The sequence below is a fragment of the Sinocyclocheilus anshuiensis genome, unplaced genomic scaffold (genome assembly GCF_001515605.1).
Source record: "Sinocyclocheilus anshuiensis isolate Anshui unplaced genomic scaffold, SAMN03320099.WGS_v1.1 scaffold569, whole genome shotgun sequence".
NCBI classification, from domain to species: domain Eukaryota; kingdom Metazoa; phylum Chordata; class Actinopteri; order Cypriniformes; family Cyprinidae; genus Sinocyclocheilus; species Sinocyclocheilus anshuiensis.
In genome coordinates, this window is record NW_015536511.1 from 1,788,018 (window position 1) to 1,808,137 (window position 20,120).

General features: G+C 37.8%; 3 protein-coding genes and 1 pseudogene across 3 annotated transcripts; all 4 read right to left on the bottom strand.

The window, feature by feature from the left end:
• LOC107691960 (tyrosine-protein kinase BAZ1B-like) overlaps window positions 1-5,338 on the bottom strand; it is a 23,673-nt pseudogene extending 18,335 nt beyond the window's left edge.
• A 733-nt stretch (window positions 5,339-6,071) lies between these two features.
• Window positions 6,072-9,776, bottom strand: bcl7bb (BAF chromatin remodeling complex subunit BCL7B b). Its single transcript, XM_016490930.1, has 6 exons — window positions 9,570-9,776; window positions 8,794-8,869; window positions 8,598-8,700; window positions 7,922-8,104; window positions 6,946-7,025; window positions 6,072-6,789 (listed from the first exon to the last, which is right to left on the bottom strand). Exons 1-6 carry the CDS (start codon window positions 9,659-9,661, stop codon window positions 6,718-6,720), a joined length of 606 nt encoding a protein of 201 aa, XP_016346416.1. The 5' UTR covers window positions 9,662-9,776; the 3' UTR covers window positions 6,072-6,717.
• An 863-nt stretch (window positions 9,777-10,639) lies between these two features.
• Window positions 10,640-14,371, bottom strand: LOC107692053 (tRNA-splicing endonuclease subunit Sen34). The gene is given in 5 exon segments (XM_074187021.1): window positions 10,640-11,008; window positions 11,125-11,280; window positions 11,283-11,375; window positions 13,402-13,543; window positions 13,654-14,371. Coding segments are annotated over 5 exon segments (927 nt in total). The 5' UTR covers window positions 13,972-14,371; the 3' UTR covers window positions 10,640-10,790.
• Window positions 14,372-14,725: 354 nt separating this feature from the next.
• On the bottom strand, window positions 14,726-19,228 carry LOC107692060 (selenoprotein T1b). Its single transcript, XM_074187022.1, has 6 exons — window positions 19,054-19,228; window positions 18,413-18,523; window positions 17,911-18,037; window positions 16,950-17,037; window positions 16,679-16,836; window positions 14,726-15,399 (listed from the first exon to the last, which is right to left on the bottom strand). The coding sequence occupies exons 1-5, from the start codon at window positions 19,182-19,184 to the stop codon at window positions 16,712-16,714; spliced, it is 582 nt and encodes a 193-aa protein (XP_074043123.1). The 5' UTR covers window positions 19,185-19,228; the 3' UTR covers window positions 14,726-15,399; window positions 16,679-16,711.
• Between the last annotated feature and the right edge of the window lie 892 nt (window positions 19,229-20,120).

The following is a 20,120-nucleotide window of genomic DNA, read 5'->3' on the forward strand; positions in this document are numbered from 1 at the left end:
CCTTTAAATAGTTACTGGTTATTTCTCTTTTTTTTTTTTTTTTAAGTCAATAAAATATTTTAGAGCTGGGCACAGCTATTTAAAAAACAAATACTGGATGAAAAAATAGGACGAAATACTGAAATTCCTGATGTATTTGTGATGCCGCTGACCATATAAAAGTTGTTAAGACAGGTGTGTTCTCTGAAATTCTCTGATTCAAATGTCAGTAGCAAAGACAGTTTTGGCACGAGTTAGTAAGACACATTTCTTTGAATTAGTTCAAACCGCCTGTGGCACTGAATCAGTTCTTCTATGACTGAAGATTTGTGACTTTTCCAATTTTCCAATTCTGATAATTCCAGGTAGGACTGGGCGGTAGGGCTGCACGATATATCAAAATTATCGTATCGCATATCGCATTTTTCTTCAATATCGCACAGCCCTACTGGGCAGTATGACGGTATATATTGTTACCGCAAAATAAAATGTCAACCCTAACAGATTTTATTTTGTGTATACCACAAGATGTAAATGGGCGTGGTTAACTCACCGCGTGAGACTGAGACGCTGCCGAGGCGTGTCAGTCTTCACCGGGCTGAAGTAAAAAAATAAGGTGTGTATAATTTAAACTACTTAGACTCAGCACTAACAGCAGCTGTTTAGCTGATGTTCAGTATGCACACTGCTGCTCTCCTAGTCACTACTGAACTCTTCCCTCTCTTGATTAAAGCTCCAGGCGAGGGATTGCCAGAAGAGAGCAAAACAACCCTCTTAAAATGCAGTATAAGAACCAGATACCAGGTAACAAAATTAAACAATGTAACTACTATTAATAGTATTCTACAAAATTAAAAGGACGTAAATGTAATTTATTATGAAGAAAATATTTCAATATAAAGTATTTAGATATTATAAACTGATTGAAGTAAAACAATAACATGAGATGTAAAAAATTCAGAAACAACTTAAAGTTTAATTGTACCTAAAAGTTGCATCTAATATCAATAAGCTGGGGGCAGTTAATCTATAAGTTGAATGTTTTTACTAAATAAATTTATCAATAAAAGAAATTCAAACAAGGTGAAATATACTTTTGAAATAAAAAGTGAGTTTATCATATAAAGCCCTTTTTGTATGTTCGGAATAACTACATATATAAATAACTATATTGTGAAATATATTGTTAACGTGAAATAAGTCATACCGTGAAACTTAATTTGTCATACTGCCCACCCCTATTTCCAAGTGTTCTTAAACCACAAACATGTTTTTTATTAATATTCTGAATAAGTTTTTTTTTTTTTTCTGTTTTACTGTAACATGTGACAAATTTTAGGGTACCTCCTCAGCATTTCTATGCTTTGGACACCCAAAAATGCTAGGTTAGGCACTGATAGCTTACTGTATATTGAGACACAGCCAATTGCTCAGTACATCTCTGAATATTAATGCATCCATAGTCAGAAAGAGACTTCGAAAACAACTGACAACTAAATGATGCTGCTGATGCTCCAAGTTCATGCATTCACTCGTTTTTGTTACTTACAGCTCTGTGACCTCCTGTTCTTCTTCCCAAGCCTCCTTATGTGTGAGCTGGCTGCTGCCGGTGCTTTTACACGTCCATATCCGCTCTGCATACCTGCGCAGTCGAGCTTCATACTCTCTGAACATCAGTGTTAAGGGCAAAAAACACACTCAAACACTACATCGCTTCCAGCTCTTCTGAAACTTCTGAAACCTCGAGCAGTACGTCCAAAGCAGAGCCGATCAAGTGATGTTAGCTCTGCTGTCTGTCGTCTGAGAGAGACTCATTCATAATTAATGCATGCTTGTAGCACAGCAGCTCAATAATTAAAGGGCCAGCAGCAGCAGATACTGTATGAGCACATTTTTAGAATTAAACTTGCAATTAAAAACAGTAATGGTAACCAAAAATACAACAGCCTCGGCAAAATTGTTATTTCAAGCACTCTGAAAAATTGAAATCATTTCAGAGCCAAGATAAATAATTGTAAGTTAATCTTGCATTGTTCATGTGATAAATGCATATCAAAGCATAATTATTAATGGTCACCCAACATGGGCTTTAAAGGCTTAGTTCACCCAAAAATGAAAATTAGACTGTTTTACTCATCCTCGAAGCATCCTAGGTGTATGTGACTTTCTTCTTTCAGATGAATCCAGTCGGAGTTATATTCAAAATTGTCCTGGCTATTCCAAGCGCTATCATTGCAGTCAGCGGGTGTTTCTGTTGAACAGTCCACAAGTCGTCAAATAAAGCGCGCGCATCCATAATAAGATGTGCCTCACACGGCTCCGGGGGGGTGAATAAAGGCCTCCTGTAGTGGATCTATGCATTTTTGTAAGAAACATATCCATATTTTAAACGTAATAAACACTTTTCTCTCACTTCCGGTATCTGTCATACGCGCGGAAGCCGTCCCGGCGGATGACGTCAGCGTTGCGTGGTTAGTGACGAATGCGGAGAGAGAACAAAACAAAACGCCAAAGTACAAACTGAGGATTTGCAAAGAAAAACATCAGACGATTTCGATATAAACCAAGAGGAGACTGGTTTTCCTTTGCTAAAGTAAGGAAACTTTGCTTCCTTTGCTCCTATAAACTAACTCGCAGGACTAGCATATCTCAGAGGCGCATTCGTGCTGCATCATCCACCGGAACGGCTTCCGCGTATGACAGATAACAGAAGTGAGAGAAAAGTGTTTATTATGTTTGAAATATGGATATTTTTCTTACAAAAACACATGGATTCGCTACAGGAGGCCTTTATTCACCACCCCGGAGCCGTGTGAGGCACATCTTATTATGGATGCGCGCGCTTTATTTTACGACTTGTGGACTGCTCAACAGAAACACCCGCTGACTGCAATGATAGAGCTTGGAATAGCCAGGACAATTTTTAATATAACTCCGACTGGATTCGTCTGAAAGAAGAAAGTCATATACACATAGTATGCTTCGAGGGTGAGTAAAGCACAGTCTAATTTTCATTTTTGGGTGAACTAACCCTTTAATGCCCAATGTCAGTATATCTAGAAACCTGGGTGTTTAATGACAGCAAACAAGATTTAGACAAAATTACTCCGTTTAAAACAAAATTACTCCGTTTTTTAAACTATGACATGACTTGTCAGTAAATTTTACAACTGACACAAGGATGATGTTTATCAGATGGTGCTTTTAATCAGACAAGCAAAACTTAATGGCAGATAGAGATAATCTCAAAATGGCCAAATATCTGGGTAATCAATATATTTCCCGATGTATTATTCTATCATTACATGCATAAAACGGTATGACATGACACCACTCGTGATGCTAACCTTTAACTCAAAACTTGATTCAAACACTAATTTGGCAGATCTAGAACAAACGTAAACCTAGAAAATATGCTAAATGATGGGAAAATCGTCTACTTTAAGGTGCTGACTTGGATCTAAAAGCAGGCCTAAAGTTTAATCACGTGATTAAATCTTGACGAACGAGTCAGGCAGATTTGAAAAGAATAACCCGCAACCTCCATCGTTCTGCAATCTGAATAAAACTGCCCTTCATCCTTTCAAAAACACGCCTTCACTCTAAAGGCCCGCCCTCCGCGGACACGGCAGCCAACCAGATGTCACAAACCCCGAACGCGCAGAGAGACTGACAGGCAGTGAACGTTTCTGATTGGCTAGTTTTCTGATTCCGTAACACATGCGGGTCACTTTCCTTTTTATGCCGTTTAGAGAGACAGGAGTAGTTTCTCTGGAAACCTAGTGCAGTGATATCTGTCAGATAATATATTTTGTGTGGAATAAATAAAAACACGCTTAAATAGCATTTCAAGTATCTAGTTATAATTACAAAAGTAAAAAAAAACAAAAATCAAACATTTCACAAATATTAACTGAACAGCATACACCAGAGAAGTAATATCTTGATTGCTAACGACCTAAAGTTCATCTCTACACATCCTGTCACTCGTGACCAAATTCACGTGGCGCGCGAAAAACATCTCGCGCGCAAACGACCTCTCGCAGCAGCTGCACAGGAACTCGCACATTCCCCCCCAGCAGCAGCAGCTAAAACTGTGTGTACCGTCATAATCACACTCTCCCAGCATATAGATAAATATTACAGTCTCACTCAACAGATGGTTGGCTGTTCAGGAGCATCAATCTATAAGCTCACATCACATATGTCTCTGCCTGTAAATAAGCGCGGGCTCGTGTCGTGTGTTACACAAGATTGAGTCAAGGCAGTTTGGATGAGAAACTGTTCAGCCAGACGTCTCACACACACACACACACACTGTGCGTCCTGAAGCTAGCTCGCTCTAAAACACACACAGGACAACAACAACCCCTCAACAACACGTAATTCATCATGCTTCTGTACTCAAAATCAGACAAATATAACACTTAGCCCTGTCTTAAGAGTTAAGCCCCAGCTGATCTAAAAGTCATGGTCACCTTTAGCCTGTTAGCGTTACAATGAGACGCAGCGCGCAAGATGAAAACAACAATAAACGCATAAATGCAAACCCCGCGCTCGCACACGCTCAGACTCCACGACCAGCGTGGAAACAACAGATCGAGACTCGTGCGAGCAAGTGTTTGTATGTCTAGTGCTTGCAAGTGGATAGTGGAGACAGTGAGAAAGGATACTCTTTGTTCCTGAAGGCCTCTTTAGTGTGCTCGATGATGAACACCTCCTCTGCTGGGCCCGGCGGCTCCGACAGCGGCTTAACCAAAGGGTACGGCTTCCGGCCTAGTAACGGTGCCATGGCGGGCTAGCTGCGGTCCTGGATGTGTCTGCAAAGTTAACTACTGAACTAACCCCCGCTCAATCTCAACTTGAACTGAATATGCAGTGAATCCGCGCGTCTCAGTGGCGTAGCATCGGGCTAGGCTAGCGCGCGCTGCTTTACTTACTTTTAGGAAAACAAAACACAAACAAAAGTACTGTTTTATCGATCAGTTACATCTCCCGTGTTAAATCCGCTGGATTGAGGGAGCCGGTGGGGTCATGGTGAGATGCCTGAAGAGAGCGTGAGGAGTGAGCGGAAGCTCCTGGGTGCCGGGGATGGAAGCGCGAAAGGCGGCCCGTCAGAGCTGGTATGGCGGGCTTTCTTATGCCGCTCAGGTCCGTGTTGTAGTCGATTCTCCAGGCCAAAGCGACTGTAGACCGCGTAGATACTGTTTGGAGGGACGTGCTGATTACATAAACAAATAAGAGGGTTTATAGCTGATTGAAAAATGGCGGGAGTTCCTGCTACACCGGCAACATTCCGTACAACCTCAAAACTCCGTTACCCCGGTAGCAAGCAGCGACGCAAGAATAAGTCCCACCCATCGTCTCCAACGATTGGTTACTAAGAAACCACGACTCAGATTGAGATATCTGATTGGCCGATTCAACTGTCAATTATACCTACTCCACCTTTTGTCAAAGCAACACCCCTCCAATCACAAATAGTGTTTGGTGTTTGGAAGCGTGGCTAGAGGTCAGTTTATGGTAAATTCATAGATCATTTCAAAATGACAGTATGCAGTTTGACTCATATACTTTAGTATTAATAACGGACATTTTATTTTTTAATATAACAGTTGATATAGCTAAATGCCCAGAGTTTAGCTGAAAGGGGCAGCGGTTGTACTGTAGAATTTAAAATGAGACAATAGAGCGTGCACACGACACTTTTGATCCAATTAATTATGTTAATACCAGTTTTAGCAGTGAAGACAATGCACATTAAATAGGTTTTTCGCGGCCACATATGAAACAATAAAGCTCTGCCTAAAGCATATAAATAACGCTAAAGCATTAAATGTACAAAAACTCATTTAAACACTGTATTGGAATTCAATAATTTCAAGAAAATCATAATATTGGGAATCGCCCTTAAAATCATTTCATATGTACAATAGTGTTCTATCTCTGCCATACAACTTTGCAAATGATGCAATCAGAGGAAAGCTGCATAAATCCAACGTGGTTTTATTTCCATCTGTCTATGTCCAGGTACATTTTTACCAGGCAACACTACATGGATCATACACAAATATTTCTTTTCTTTATTTGAAAAATACTTCAAAGACTATGGAAAGTGGAAGTCTTCATATTTAAAATACAAATCTGTGAGTGACATTACCATTTATAACTGACAGGCATTCCTTCTTTTTTAATAAAAAGTTTGGTAATTGGATGCAGTTCATTGAACAATAATAAACAAATCAAGAAACAGATGACACAGATGTTATTTAAAACTGCCCTAAATGCATGCATTTTTTTTTTACAATAAAACAATAAAAACAGGCCAATAAAACTTATTTGTATAATCTTTAAAAATTCCACAAACACAAAACAAGCTAACAGCTTAAAATTCAACTGTTTTGCCATAGTGCATATACTAATCATTACTCCATGCGGTCACACGTATTATACTGACAAAGTCTTTTCTCAATTTAGATTGAAAAACATGCACTATAACAGTTTATTTTCAAGATGCAATACAAACTGCTTTACCTTCATAAGAAAATACCTGACAAGATCTAAGATGATCTTTTTAATGTACAAAAAAAGAAACAAATTCAAGCTTTTTCTTTATCTTACACTGTTAAAGTGAGTTTCAGGCATTTGGCAGGTTGTAAAAAGTCTTTTAAATGTACAGTTTAGTCTCTTTCAGAAATACTTCTATACTTTTGACCTGCAATGTTCAGCGTAGTGGTGCTAACTGAGAGTTGAGTTTTGCTCAGTGCAAACTCTTTTAAGCGGTGGGGCTCCAATCACCTCCTCTTCCTCCTGTGAAAAACAATAATGTCACACATGGCATGCATTCAACCAAGTTGCTTTGAAAAGCAAAATCAGGTTTGCATAATATTTACAACATATATTTTAATTCCCACAAGGCATTAGGTTCAAACAACTTCCATTTATTTGAAGACTATTGGATGTTACCCGAGTAGAGAGAGACAACACATCTTCTTTAATTAGAGTCGGAGGCTCATCCGTCACCTCACTGCTGGTTGTTGATGCCTCTAAATATGGGGTTTGATCATGAAAAGTAAAACGTGCAAATACAAGTATGCATATGAAATAAAGGATGCACCATCATTACCGTTATCTTACATACTTGGGTGACTCTAACAAAACATGTCAAGAACATGCATACAATAAATCATAATTCACCCCAAAATTAAAAAAGGAAAAAAATAGTCAATTAAATATTAAATTAAATGGTCTATTTAGATTTTTTGTGTTATGGCATTATATTATGACAGTTCAACACAATTATACCCTAAATTATCATTTCAGAATTTCATTTTTTTAAAAACAGTACATTTGTATTTGATGTACTGCCTTTAACTTATGCTAACAAAATACATAATTGTATTTTGTAATACAGTAAAACAAATCTTTATTACAGTAATGAGAATCACTATTCAGGATAATGGATATTGAAAAAACTAAATTGGAAAATACAGTTTATGTATATATATATATTTTGGATGCGATTAATCGCAATTAATCGTTTGACAACACTAATATATATATACTGGTGAAATGTTTGGAATAAATAAGGTTTATTAATGTTTTAAATTAAGTCTCTTCTGCTCACCAACACTGCATTTATTGATCAAAAATACAGTAAAATAATAAATTGTGAATTGTGAGTCTTCAGTCTCACATGATCCTTCAGAAATCATTCTAATATGCTATTTTGCAGTTCAGTTATTATTGGTACTCAATTATTAATATTAATTAATGTTGAAAACAGTTTTTACTGCTTAATATAATACCCCATCAACACATTAAATGTTATTTGCATTATAATACTAATTTGCATTTGCTTTGAAGACCAACATTTTGTATCTACCTTGCCAGTTAGGTAAATAATCTTTTTACGGAATGTTTTTTCACTGGTTTGTCTCACCTCTTTCGGCATCCATGGTCTCCTGTCCCAGGGTGGGCGGCTGGGAATCCTCTGTACAGAAGTAGGATGCATGGGAAGGGCTCACTGCCTCACTCACATGCTGTGAACTGGAGTTGCTGCTGCTGTCCACTTTGGTATTAGACTGATAGGCATCTGATAGGAAACTCTGGTTACTGTTGTCATCTGTTTAGGAGAGTGAATGAATGAAAAATATTTGTGTGAAGTCTCCTGAAGAAATATGCCAATTATGTTTAAGTACTTTAGCACACTGTAATGTAACAGTGCATGCTTTGGTGAAATAGATATGCAAACCACACTGTCAAGATGCAAGGCCATTTATGTAACTAGAGCATAACAACACAAACCAGTGTTGCATTATATATATATATATAGAGAGAGAGAGAGAGAGAGAATGTTCTGAATTGTTTACAGAGGAAATAAGCTCCCTTGTTGTGTTTGACATAAACATAACCTTAAGTCCTGTATTACCCTGAAAATCCAGCAGCACAGAGCGGGCATTTTCCAACACTACATCTGTAGGAAAGCCCTTCAGTTCCCTCACTGCATATATATAGAGAGAGAGAGAGAGAGAGAGAATGTTCTGAATTGTTTACAGAGGAAATATCAAGCTCCCTTGTTGTGTTTGACATAAACATAACCTTAAGTCCTGTATTACCCTGAAAATCCAGCAGCACAGAGCGGGCATTTTCCAACACTACATCTGTAGGAAAGCCCTTCAGTTCCCTCACTGCAGTCCCTGACACTTTAGGCTTGTATATCTACAAGAAAGAAAATAAGACATTTTGAAAATGAACACTGTGTTTATATATCTGAGAAGTGGACAGCTGCTTGAGATGGCATAGTATACACACCTGTTTAGACTCTGTAACCGGGACCCATTTGAATATCCGTAATGATGTATCTCCCACTGAAACCCACTTTTTTTCCCTAAGAGGACAAACATGTTCCAGGTTAATATCACAAAAATGGCTACATTAAAAGAAGACGATGAAATAACATTTTTAAGATTGTTACTTTTTTCCCAAAAAAAATTCTGAATACTGTTATGCAGCTGTATGTTTTCTCCTTTGAGGCTTTTTGTAGGTTCTGCTATTCTCAGTGGTAGTTAGCATTAGATACTCAATTTAATTTAATTTATGCATTTAGCAGACGCTTTTATCCAAAGCGACTTACAGTGCAATCAGGCTATACATTTTTTACCAGTATGTGTGTTACAATTTAATACAGTATTTTTTTTTTTTACCACAACGCAATAAAAAGTACTTAATTTATATGAAGAAAAAAAAACCTACCATAAGTTCTTGGCAGGTTTCGCGAGATTCACAAGGATGTTCAACAGAGACTAACTAAAATTAATATATAAAACTGTTCATTTTTACATTTCAGACATTCCAAGCAACAATGTATATAACAAAATCCCTTCACTCCATTACAGACCACCAACAGATTGTTCAATCCCCATTAACACGTCTAAGACACGCCCACATACTGTATACAGTGAGGCCCATTGGTTGCCTTGCTTGTCTGTCATGTTACTGCATGACGTCACCCTCCCCGCCAGTCTGAAGTTTATTTTTGTAACGTAGAAGAAAGGAAACTTGTCTCCCTCTTCAAACAAGCAACTTACCATCGACGGACCCTTTCAATTGCCGCCATCACTTTTTTGATATCATCTTTTGCACGGCTGCGTGTCTCCGCTCGCACGGACCGTCCCGACATTTTAATGGGTTTTATTAATTTGTCAAGATCTCCCTCTTTTTCTTGCCTTCCTCCGTCTGCGACTTGATCTCGCCGTCTTCGTCTCTGTCTCGCGAGACTTCATAACGCGCTACTGGCACTGCCTCTGCATTTTTTTTTTTTTTTTACATTAGCCCTATTTAATTTATTTGTAAATTTATTTGCATTATAAAGCATTCTTTAGATTCTGTTATCTAATAACCACAAGATGAGTGTATATGACATTAAAAGAAGCTGTTACGTGCCTATAATGCCCTCATCACACCACCAGATGGCAGCGTTTTTCACTTAAAAACACTCCATTCGATGGACAGGGACAGGATTACTGTGCAGTACATGTCATGCCTCTATCATGTTATATTTGATAATTATGTGATAAACATGTTGGACAAAATATTAAAATATGTAAATGTTTTTAAAATGTAAATGATTTTAAATTATGTTCTTTATAAATAAAAACTGAACATAGGATTGAAATTTAACTATTTTGTCCCCAGCTTAAACTCAATTCTAACATGATGCAAAAAAAGCAAAAATCTAAATGATTTTTTTCAATCAAAATGTTTCAAACGTTGTGTATTGTTTTACTATTTACTACATTCATTTTTTAAGTTAAAGTTTAAGTACTACATAACAGAAATGTTGTAACAATCTCATAAAATATATTTGCCATCTCACTTTATCAGTCATTTTAAATGGCTTTAAACTGAGTGACACTGGCAACTACACTCTAAAAAATGCTGGGTTAATTATAACCCGGTGCTGGGTTAAAAAGGGACAAACCCAGCTATTGGTCACACACCAGCTGGGTCAAAACAACCCAACCGCTGGGTTTGTCCCTTTTTAACCCAGCTCTGGGTTATATTTAACCCAGCATTTTTTTAGAGTGTAATATTAAAAATAAACAAAAAGACAAAACACACAATTAATTCGATTTTTATTATAGATTTTATTGATGCTCTCCCTCTATATGTTGACAGTCAAACAAAATTCAGTCATTCAGAATTTATCAAACAACCTTCACACACACACGCACTTTACACATCAGAAGGCACACTGAGTTTCCAAAAAGCTGAGTCTTTTGACTATCAAACATACTACAGTTGTGTTCTTACACCATAGAACACCACTGCAGCGATGAATAAACCACATCACCCTCCACACTCTCATCCTTTCCGGTCTCACTGCGGCTCCACGGAGAGCAAAGCAAGACAGTTTTCTTCACATTAGAGCCCAGACGAGCTATAGCTAGAATATCACAGAGAGGTAGCTCGTCATCCATGGAGATGCATAATGCAATGAAATGAGCATGGAAACGCAGAGGATCACCTGCAAAATGTAAAAATAAAGATCTCAAATGTTAAGCTCCACCGAAAATACATTTTAGATATCTGTAATCAATGAACAAACAGGCCTTTTGATATTTCTGGTTGACGCAAACATACCTGGATACACCAGGAAATCTCCTCCAAACTTCCCTGTGGAGGTCAGGTACAAGCCTTTGTTCCTCAGATCTCTGTATACACAGAATCTAGTGTTCAAGCGTTCATCTCTAGGCATTGGCCAATCAGTGGAATGGAAACTGCGTTCCTCCCGACAGTGCAGAGCTGGACTGCCACGGCCGACCACATTAAGCAGAAAGCCTGGTCCAGTGCATTAAGACAGTCTCTAATTGCATTGCCAGAGTCATCAGTGCCTGTGGGATCATATACAGTAACAGGGCTCTTATTGCAACAGACAAAAACACGCAAAATTATTTCAAAATACCCATCTTGCCAATTATCCTCATAAACGCAGTCGGTAATGACTAAAGTGAACCTAAACAGTTGAGAGAAAATCGGATGCGTGTCAGTATATTTAATCTGAGCATAAGGTATAAGTGAGAACAGCCTAATAAACTGCTGCTGTCTGTGACATTAATGTTATCAAACAACAAAAGACAAAGACAAAAAGTCACTCTCTGCTCTTGACTGAATAAATTCTATAGCTTTAACAAAGATTAATATACATTTAAAGGTGCAATGTGTAATATTTACATCGATCTATTGACAGAAATGCAATATAATATACATAACTATGTTTTCAGAGGTGTATAAAGACCTTACTTAATGAACCGTTATGTTTTTATTACCTTAGATTGAGCAATTTATATCTACATACACCGCGGGTCCCCTTACATGGAAGTTGCCACCATGTTTCTACAGTAGCCCTAAACGGACAAACTGCTCTACACAGCGCGTTTCGTTACTTTGTTGTTCTTGCGAATAAAACACTGACACAATGATGAACAAGTACATTAATATTCGCAATAACATCGATTTATTAAATAATTAAGTAAATATAATTCCTTAATTTACCTTTGTAAAGAAATCTCATTGCTCTCTGCTGTCTTTACTGACGACATCTTAGTCCTGTATCGGCCACCATAGCTTCTCTAAAGGGAGGGGTGAGCGGGGACTGCCGTTGGTTGCAATTCGCAACCTCACCGCTAGATGCCGCTAAAATTTACACACTGCACCTTTAATTTATAGTTATTTTACATTGAATTACTTCCAAGAAATTTCTTACTAGAATCTACCGTTCGACCAACCTGAAAACTAAATACAACTAGGTTATATGGGTCAAAAACAAACCCATATATATTTTTTTGTGTTTGTGTGTGTGCCGGGGGCCAGTATAAAAATCCTGAGTATACATTTTGTTTTATTATGATGTTAACACAGTAGCTGATTTTTATAAAAATGTCCAGTACTTTCTGATGCCTTAAATTAAACTTGTAAACATGTATTTAATTTTATTATTTGTATTTAATCTTAAGATTTCGCTATGGATGTAAGGTTTGGGCAGTTAAGAAATAAAGAAATTGGGCCGTTAGATTTTATTTTTGTAACGATAAATAGGTCAAGAGCATTATTTGCGAGGTGGATACTGCCACTGACATGTCAGCTGATCAGTACATTTCAGTAAAAGGATTTAACAAATTTCAAATTATTATATGTGAATTGTATAATTGTAATATATGTGAAAACAAAAACAGGTATTTTAACATTTATTCTAGCCCCTCAAACATCAACTGTAACTGCACTACTTCAAACAAATTGTGTTTTTTTTTTCAAAAAAAAATATTTTTTTAGTGTAAATATGTTCATATACTATTGGCACAAAATCACTAATGCCAGATGTAAAATAAATTGGCCCTAATGTCTTCTATTTTTGATTTTAGCAGACACTCTCTCACCATTCTCCTTCATTATTCTCCTCAGCACTGTCTTCTTGTCCTCAAGGGCCAGAGCACACTGCTCCTTATAACTGCTCTCCAGACCGGCCTCATACTGCCTCACAGCCTCCGAATGCCTCTCCTCATCTCCACGATCCTGACAACAATAATGATAATACACACATACATCACTCACAAAGTACAAGACCCATTTTTAAGATAGATAGATGACAGCACTGTGTGGTTGTAGCGGTTGCAGTGTGCCACCTGAGGTTGCAGTGAAGCAGCAGCAGTGCTCGTCTCCTCCAGCAGCAGCGCCTCCTCCTGCAGGAGCTCCAGCGGTCTGCCCAGCCGCACGTTCTGCCGAGGCTGACGGGCCAGAGAGCCCACCAGAGCCCCGATCACTCCCACAGATCTGCACCTTTTCATGTCCGACACCTTCCACAACAGAGGAGTGGATCCGCACTAATGCCAGATGTAAAATAAATTGCAGACACTCTCTCACCATTCTCCTTCTCCTTCATGATTCTCCTCAGCACTGTCTTCTTGTCCTCAAGGGCCAGAGCACACTGCTCCTTATAACTGCTCTCCAGACCGGCCTCATACTGCCTCACAGCCTCCGAATGCCTCTCCTCATCTCCACGATCCTGACAACAATAATGATAATACACACATACATCACTCACAAAGTACAAGACCCATTTTTAAGATAGATAGATGACAGCACTGTGTGGTTGTAGCGGTTGCAGTGTGCCACCTGAGGTTGCAGTGAAGCAGCAGCAGTGCTCGTCTCCTCCAGCAGCAGCGCCTCCTCCTGCAGGAGCTCCAGCGGTCTGCCCAGCCGCACGTTCTGCCGAGGCTGACGGGCCAGAGAGCCCACCACAGCCCCGATCACACCCACAGATCTGCCTCTTTTCATGTCCGACACCTTCCACAACAGAGGAGTGGATCCGCAAAAGCTGATGTCAATCAAAGCATCTTTTGATGTCTGATGCGCACTTTCACTTTGGGTATCCATATCCTCTTTCACTTCCATGCTTGATGACTTATTCATTCCTGCTAGATCCCCATCCATCACGTCTCCAAAACACACCCTGGTGTCTCAACATGCGACTATCGCTGTGCTTCCGCTCTATAATGCATTTGCCGAGACTTTTTGTATTGGTACTAAGTTAAATAGGAGAACAGTAAATACATGGTGACCATACACGACTATACAAGAAGCACATTTAAGTAACATGATTGCACTGATAGCCTGTTTGAAAAGAACTCATGGTTACGTTCACCTCGCGCTGCCTCCACATGAATGTTAATTCAGAATCTGCTGAAAGACTTTCACATTAAAAATTAATTACAAAGAAACAGAACATAAATCACATTTCGATTCACAACACGCGTGCTCTCTATACAAGTTACTTCCCTTGCAAAGCATGCCACGTGACTACTTGAATAGCGAGCGCCATCTAGTGGTCTTCTAAAAGTTACACGTTCGGTTAGCTTTACATGCATGGTTTTAAATAAGCCTCACATGGCAAAGCATTAGGAATATTGTATAACTAATATATTTTAATAATTAAAAAAAGTCACATGTAATCTCCCTCGAAAGATCCAGTACATGATATTAGCCGCTTTTTCATGTGATATCTCTTACTTTTTTCATCGCTGTTTACGATGAACCAATCACACAACACAACTGGATATCATATTTATTTAATAGTTTTAGTATCCCCGTTTGAGTACTTTGAATAGGTTTAAAATCCTGCTGCTTAATGAACAAACGTCTCCTACAACAACAACAAAACCGTTCTGAAAGATGAATGTGATTAAGAGCATTCGGTTTTCTAATCTAAGCCACCGAGCGCCCGCTTGTGGAAGCAAATGTTTTCCAATGACTAAAGACGCCATTTGTTTAGACATCCATTGACCGAATTTATTCAAAACGGAGAGTATAAACAAATATTAAAAATGATCAAAAATCAAAACGTATCAAAGTACATCCTTGATGATATGTACATATTTAGTTATTGGATACAGTTACATAACAGTTTATATTTCTTAATGAATACCGTTGTCTAAAACATACACTGAGAATTAGCGTAAATATCAGTGGAATTAATAAATTGGCACAAAATCATATGAAGAAAGATGAAAGCGTAAAGAAAATATGACAGAGAGAGAGAGAGATCAAATACAGAACAGTAGTTCTGCACATATTACAAGTTTGAATATCCAGTTTTTACACACACCCAAAAACAGGTAAACACTGTTTAACACCAATTGGCCCACTTAACAGCGTGTGTTTTTATTGGTCAATGACTGCAGAATATCTGCAAGTATCTTCCTCCATCTTTCTTAGCCGAGGACTGCAGGGCTGTGGGTATAGAGAGACCCATGGAGCAGTGAGAGAGGGCTGGACATCCAGTCTGCACCAGCAGACACACCGCCTTCAGTGCAAACCTTCATTAATGCCATCTCACACACACCAAGGCCTCGCACCACACACCTAGAGGGAAAAGATAAAAGTGTGATGTATGAGGTTCAAAACCAACTGTAAAGCTCTGAGTTTACAGTTTTTAGAATATTCTTAAAATCCCAATGCTTCTGGACCAGGGTTTCTGCAGGTTTTAGGAAGGTCAATTTAAGACTTTTTAAGACCAAGTAAAGAAGATTTAAGGAATAAATTAAAGGGAACACAGTACATCAATATGTTCTCGATACAATGAGTTGAGTTGTATTAGCAACACTCTTCTTCATTATTTGTGTCCTGTTATTCAGCACAAATGTCTAAAGGTTCTTAAATCGAGATGCATTACTTACTAAGGCAAAATTATAAAATTAGTGGTGTCAAACGATTAATCGCGATTAATCGCATCCAAAATAAGTTTTTGTTTACATAATGTGTGTGTACTGTGTATATTTATCATGTAACTATAAATACGCACGCACGCATGTATATATTTCAGAAAATAGGTTATGTTTACATATGAAATATATTTATTTATAATATAAATTATATGAATAGAAATACACATGTAAATATTTTCAAAATATATACTGTATGTGTGTGTATTTATATATACATAATAAATATACACAGAACACACACATATTATGCAAACAAAAACTTATTTTGTATGCAATTAATCGCAATTAATCGTTTGACAGCACTACATAAAATAAGAACTCTTGTTTCTGAGTTTATTATTAATAAAAAAACAAAATACAAATCTGCCAACAGGCTCAGATAAATCATGGAAAACAAGTTTTCATAAAGTTTTTCTCATGATTTAATTTCTCAAAAAAAAAAAAAAAAAAAGACTCAATTTTTAATCTCAAGAAAATGTATTTTGATTAAATATTTTTAAATATTTGCAGTGGAAAACTAAAATAAAAAAACAAAATACTGAGGAAGATAATTTTTTTGCAATGCATACAACATTTAATGCTGTGCCTATATGAATATAAGTCTCTGATTTCACCCAAAAATTTAAATTCTGTCAACCAAACAGTTGACGGTAGCCACTGACGTCCATAGTATAGAAAAAAACACTATGGAAGTTAATGGTTACGGCCAACTGTTTGATTACCCAAATTCTTCAAAATATCTTCTTTTGTGTTCAACAGAAGACTCATACATGTTTGGAACAACATGAGGGTGAGAAGATGACAGAATTTTCATTTTTGGGTGAACTATCCCTTTAAGACCTTTTAACACTCGCAGAAACCCTGTGGACGCATTCAATATCTTTATATGGTTGCATAAAAACTACTAGACTACCCACAAGCCACAGCCAGTCGGTTTAGTTCCTACATCTCTACACCCGTCTGTGTGGGAGAGAGTCCATATGTGCACTCAGCTTCATCTCATTCTCCAGAATCTGCACCAGCTGCTGCATGGAGGGCAGGTGTCCCGACTGCAGCTTTGACCATACAGGCACATCTGAGAGCACATAAACATACACACGCAGAGGAAAAAAATCACTAGTATGGCACATCATGTCATTTTAACAGCGCACTGCAATATTTTGATCTGTAATGAATCATCAGTCTCACCATTAAGTGTGATTTCAAAGGCACCAGTGGACATACACTGGTTTTCTATCATGTTGCTGAGGAAGAACACCATCATGCAGGCATATATCTTAACAAAAATACAACAAACTGAGATCACAAACACATGTAGTATGCAAACATGCACTGTAATTTCTGAAGATAGCTATCGGTTGAGCCAGCACTGTCAAATCAATCAGTGGCTTAAAAGCTCAAAGGTTCTTACAGGAAAAGTCTCATTCACTAAACGGTGTACAAACACTTTCAAGAACAAACTGTACTTTAGTACTAAAATGTATTCTACGTTTACTAAAGAAAAAAAAATGAAGGAACAACTGAAAGCACAGATAAATTCTAATTATAGTTAATGAGATAAAATTCATTAACATTAGAATGACTTCAAGAATAATAGAACTTCATGCAGTCATGAATTTTGTGTGAGGGCAAAAGATTTCCCCGCACACATTTCGCAACAGGTTCAAGCTGGTCTTGAGAATGATCTGCATTGACAAAGCTGTTGGTTTAAAAGTGACTTCTGTGTGGGCTGTGCTTCATACGTCGCTACACTACTGACAGTAGGAATTTTACGTGAGAAGTTAAGCATATAAACAGGGTGTAATTTGTTTATTAATAAAATAGGGGGATATTCGAATGAGAAAATGAGGTAGAATTTTAGACAACGTGGAAATAGAGGGTAACTCATATAAAATTAACAGCAAAAATGCATAAAATATTTTTTCAACTGAATAGGTTAATAAAAAAGTAACAATTGATAATAAATGTATTTATACAATTGATGTATCCCTAAAGGAATTTTAAAAAAAAACGAGGAGAGGCAGAGATATTACACAGCGGCACAATTATAAGTGAATGAGACCCACTATGAATTACATAATCCAAAATATAACATGTCATTTTTGAACAGAAGTAGATATGCACTACAACATAATTGGCCCTCGCCGACCTTATTCTCTTGTGCCCAAAGCCAGATTCCTGGAGTCTCCATGTTGAAAAATGTGAAAGGGTCCTTGCCCAGGATAATTAAACCAATCACTGCAAGTTTGAAGACAGAGAGGAAGGAAGCTACGTGTCTAAAGATAGATAAATAAATATAAAAGATCTTAAAGGGGTCATATGATGCTTTTTTAAAGATCATTATTTTGTGTATTTGGTGTATCAGAATATGTTGACATGCTTTAATGTTCAAAAAACATTATTTTTCAAATACTGTACATTATTGTAGGTCCTCTATGCCCCGCCTCTCTCAAACGCTTTGTTTTCTACAAAGTCCCTCCTTCGGACAAGCGCAGTCTGCTCTGATTGGCCAGCTGACCGAAAACTTGAAATCGCATAATATGACCCCTTTAATTTCAGTTTCAGTTCATGAATTAAAATCACTACTATTTTAATAAGAACTGTTCATAAATCTAAACGGTCAAAAGTTCTTGATGAAATGAGAAATGCACCTGTACACAGGCTGTGGCAGGAAGTTCTCTCCCTCGATGCGGATGTCTGGGTACCTCTGGCTGAGAACCCGAGTGTACTCTTCAAACACCCGCCTGTACCTTCACGATACACTGCAAATAGAGAGGCGCTGTATTTAGCAGGTGACCCACAGAGTGCTAGCTGTTAGTTGACAGGGAGAACTGACAAGAAACTAGTTAGGTCAAAAAGCTTTTACACAACTGCATTCGTTATAACAAGTTTGTACACTAAGACATTTTGCATATAAAAAAAGTGCACTTGGGCACTATACTTGTATACTATTATACTACTAGCATACTACTACACTATACTATTATCCTCTTAAAAATACTAAATATACTAAACAATATAAATTCAGTAAACGTCATGAAACACTATGTATACTACGGTATAAAAAAGGTAATTATTCAGTTACATGGTTTAACACCTAACGTTATATGATTCTTGCGCACTGGTGCTTAGGCCAGTGTGCTCAGCTAGATCAAGAAAACGAATAGGAATTATACATAAACCCCCTTTAATGCATTTACTGAATGTATAATAAATGTCAGTTACGATTAAATCAGTTGCTTTATCGACCACGCGCACTGACAGGAAACGGGAAGGCATAACGTTTACTCACCAAATCTGAAACTTCAGCAGTGGCATTCCTGTATATTGCATTTTCATGTTTTTAACGCTGCCATTGTCGGCTGTGGCATGATTCAGGGACAGCACACAGACCAGTAAAAGACATAAACACCGCGTCTCCATCCCGCACAGTCCGCTCGCTGAAGCCCTGCTCTCTGACTCTATCCGGAAATACACGCAGAATATATACAGCCTGTCAAAATAAAAGCCCCCAACGCCTTTATTGAGTTCACGTGATTCGACAGGATGTTATGTGCATCAGAGCACCGATAAAACCGACGACGTGCACATGTTCGTGTCGGTCTTACAGACGCATTAATAGCCTTTCAATTAAATTAAATTAATTTATCGCACCGTACGTTTGTCTTGGTTTGAACAGGCCCGGATATTTTTCCAGTGGCTCTTTACCCCACTAGGTAGCGACAATGAGTGAAACATTGAATGATTCACTAAATCGTTTTTAAACCCTGATTAATTCATAAAGAAAAGACCACCACCATACTGTCTTCAGGACGGTGCCCACAGAAAATGCACTGTTGATGTAGAAAAGCTATTAACAGTGGACTGAGGTTATTGTAGTTTAAAGCTGAGCTTTCCTTGCCCAGAAAGATGGCAGATCGAAACCACATAATCACTATAAATGGGGGCCTATAGTGACAGGCCCCAATGATTTCTACATACAGTCCCAATGTAATACACTGCACAAATGGCCCAGAAAACCTACTGAAGTAACACCACTGGGTATTTGTTTTTCCTGTTCATTTACATTAATCTATTTTTTGAGATGATTAACTACAGTAGTTAACATCTGAAGTGGATCAAAACCTAAAAGCGTTCTTGTCTTAGGACAACTTTGACACACTTTTTTGATCCACTTCAAATGTTGACTACTGTAGAATAAATAGATGTTCCAAGTCTACATAAAAGAGAGAGAACCATTTAAGATGGGAGGCGATTCTCTAGAATTAATCAAACTTTTTAATGCCGCACCTCCAGATAAGAGCTGTTTCTACTGTTGTGATATTTTTGTGATAATGTGGGTAAACATCATCAAGGGAT